The 2,856-nt window shown below is 62.1% G+C and overlaps 1 protein-coding gene across 1 annotated transcript; it reads left to right on the top strand.

Annotated features, from left to right (window-relative positions):
• The first annotated feature begins 595 nt into the window (after positions 1 to 595).
• Positions 596 to 2,115, top strand: LOC124697597 (patatin-like protein 6). Its single transcript, XM_047230163.1, has 2 exons — positions 596 to 1,720; positions 1,827 to 2,115. Exons 1-2 carry the CDS (start codon positions 596 to 598, stop codon positions 2,088 to 2,090), a joined length of 1,389 nt encoding a protein of 462 aa, XP_047086119.1. The 3' UTR covers positions 2,091 to 2,115.
• The last annotated feature ends 741 nt before the right edge of the window (positions 2,116 to 2,856 follow it).

The following is a 2,856-nucleotide window of genomic DNA, read 5'->3' as shown; positions in this document are numbered from 1 at the left end:
TGCAACCCGGAACCCAGCTAGCCAGCCAGCCAGGTTGACGACCGGACCACCACGCTAGCTAGCTGCTAGCTTCACAGGACCCGGTCCACCGGCCGCGGCTAGTGCCGCCAATCCGCAACAGCAATGGACGGCGCAGGTTAGGTCCACGTAGGTGGACCACATGAGCAGCGTCCAGTGGCAGCGGGCGGTTTTCTCCCCGGTCATCGGTTACGGTGCAGCAGGGAGGACGAGACACGATCAAAATTGCGAATAGATAGAGAGAGAAGACGACCACTACCTCTGCTTCTTCTTCTCGCTCGCCTCCTCCCGCTCTCAGCTCGCGGTCGCCTCTATATCTTGCTCACCTTTCTCTGCGTGTTCCTTCCTTCCTTTCACTCTTTCTTCGCGTGCTCTGCCTCTGCTGCGCGCAACGATCAAAAGCCGCCACCAGCGTGACTGCCGTCGTAAACTAACCCATATCATAAGAGAGCGTGAGGCAGATTAAAGCGGGACGCCGAGAACGTCTTGCCGCAATCTTTTCTTTGCGAATCCTTGACAGATTCTCTTCTGTCTCCTCTCCGCTGTTGCTTCTCTCATTAGCAGAGGATAGGGCGCCATGGAGGAGGCTGAGGAGATGCAGGTGGAGAGGCTGCACGAGTTCGACGTAGACGCCGCCGGCGGGGGCGGCGCCGGCACGGACAAGCTCAGCTACGAGATCTTCTCCATCCTCGAGAGCAAGTTCCTCTTCGGCTACACCGACCCGCACCAGCTCTGGCTGCCCAAGCCGCAGACGCCGCCTCCACAGCCGACAGACCCGGCGGTCGCGGGCGGCAAGGCGGCGCAGCGGGGGAAGGTGTGCGTGCTCTGCGTCGACGGCGGCGGGGGCGGCCTACGGGCCCTTCTCGCCGGCCGCGCGCTGGCCCACCTCGAGGCGGCGCTGCAGCGCGCGTCGGGCAACCCCGACGCCCGCGTCGCCGACTACTTCGACCTCGCGGCCGGCACCGGCGCGGGCGGGGTCTTCGCGGCGATGCTCTTCTCCACGCACTCGCGCGGCGCGCCGCTGTTCCGCGCCGAGGACACCTGGCGCCTGGTCGCGGACCACGCGCCGGGCCTCTTCCGGAGGCCCTCCACCTCCACCTCCCTCTTCCGCCGCGCGAAGAAGCGCCCGCTGGCGGCGCCCACGGCGGCGCTGAGCGTGGCCATGCGGGCGGCGTTCGGGGAGGAGCTCACCCTGCGGGACACCATCAAGCCGGTCCTCATCTCCTGCTACGACCTCCGCTCCTCCGCGCCGCTCCTCTTCTCCCGCGCCGACGCGCTCGAGAGCCGCAGCTACGACTTCCGCCTCTGCGACGTCGGCCGCGCGGCATGGTCCGAGCCGGGACGCTTCGAGCCGGCCGAGGTCGCGTCGGTGGACGGCGCGACCGCCTGCGCCGCGGTCGACGGCGGGCCCACCATGGGCAGCCCCGCCGCCGCCGCCATCACCCACGTGCTGCACAACAAGCACGAGTTCCCCTTCGTGCGCGGCGTCGAGGACCTCCTCGTCCTCTCCGTCGGCGGCTGCTCCGGCTCCGCCGCCGGCGCCTCCGCGGACGCCGACGTCGCGCGCATGCGCCGGTGGGGACCCAAGGAGTGGGCGCGCCCCATCGCGCGCATCGCGGCCGACGGCGCCGCCGACCTCGTGGACCACGCCGTGGCGCGCGCGTTCGGGCAAGGCCACTCCTCCAATTACCTGCGGATTCAGGTGAGCACATTTTCTCTGCCCAAGTGCCCATTCAATGAAATGCTCTGCCATGACGAATGTTCTTCATTGGATGACTAATCACGTGACGTTGACGCGTGATCATCAGGCGAAGCGGGAGAGCATGCCGGCGTGCGGGCCGGACGGGGAGTACGACCCGACCCCGGCCAACGTGCAGGCGCTGCTGGCGGCGGCGGACGAGACCATGAAGCAGCGCAACGTCGAGTCCGTGCTCTTCGAGGGCAGGCGGGTCGGGGACCACACCAACGCCGAGAAGCTCGACTGGTTCGCCGCCGAGCTTGTCGCCGAGCACCGCGGCAGGGGCGCCCGTATCGCGCCCACCGTCGCGTTCAAGCAGCCGGCGCAGGGCTGAGCCGGTGTTGGCCGTCCGCACTGCCGTGGAGGAAGGACCGAAGACATGTAGGCTTCTCTCGCTTCCTTCCTAGTTCCTTCCTACCAGGCCTGGTTGGAATTCTGCTGCACTTTTTTACTACGTGGCAGTGTCAGCGTGGCATGGCTCCGTGAAGCGATTGCCACTCGGAAATTCGAAGAGGAAAATACATGAATGAAATCATGGAACATCCGCCCGCGATATACTCCACTTTTCAAGCTTCATTTCAACTTTTTTAGGATAGGTATGCATGCAGCTACTCCCTTGCAGAATCATGCCCTGACAAATGTGGGTGTATGAGCTGCGATATAAATCGATCTGCTGAAAAACAGTGGATGCAATCCAACGGCGGGTACTGGTAACTGCTCTTGTGCGATGCAACTCTGGAACTAGGCAATGTTTATGCCTTGTCACAACATAAATAAATTATTATCCAGAGTTATCTCTTTTAATTAGGACTCGAAAATTTCAGTACTGCTAGGAACTTCCTTGATGTTTTCCCTAATCCCTACTACTGCTGGCCACAGCTTGCCTGCCGGACCAAGTCTGGAATTCCAAGTCTGTTCCATTTGAATACTCATCTTATCGCACTGCAAGGAACTCTCAAGAAAACTTACTAAAAAGATCCAAAAAAATAACTCGCAGAAAACGTCCGTTTCTTGCATCCCGTCAATGTCTACAGTAGTCTCGTAGTTGAGTCCACGTCTCAGAACGCATGGACTGCGGAGCGGTCCTGCACTAATGTGAA

This window comes from Lolium rigidum, chromosome 3 (assembly GCF_022539505.1).
Source record: "Lolium rigidum isolate FL_2022 chromosome 3, APGP_CSIRO_Lrig_0.1, whole genome shotgun sequence".
NCBI lineage: Eukaryota > Viridiplantae > Streptophyta > Magnoliopsida > Poales > Poaceae > Lolium > Lolium rigidum.
This window is presented reverse-complemented; position numbering and strand designations above follow the sequence as displayed.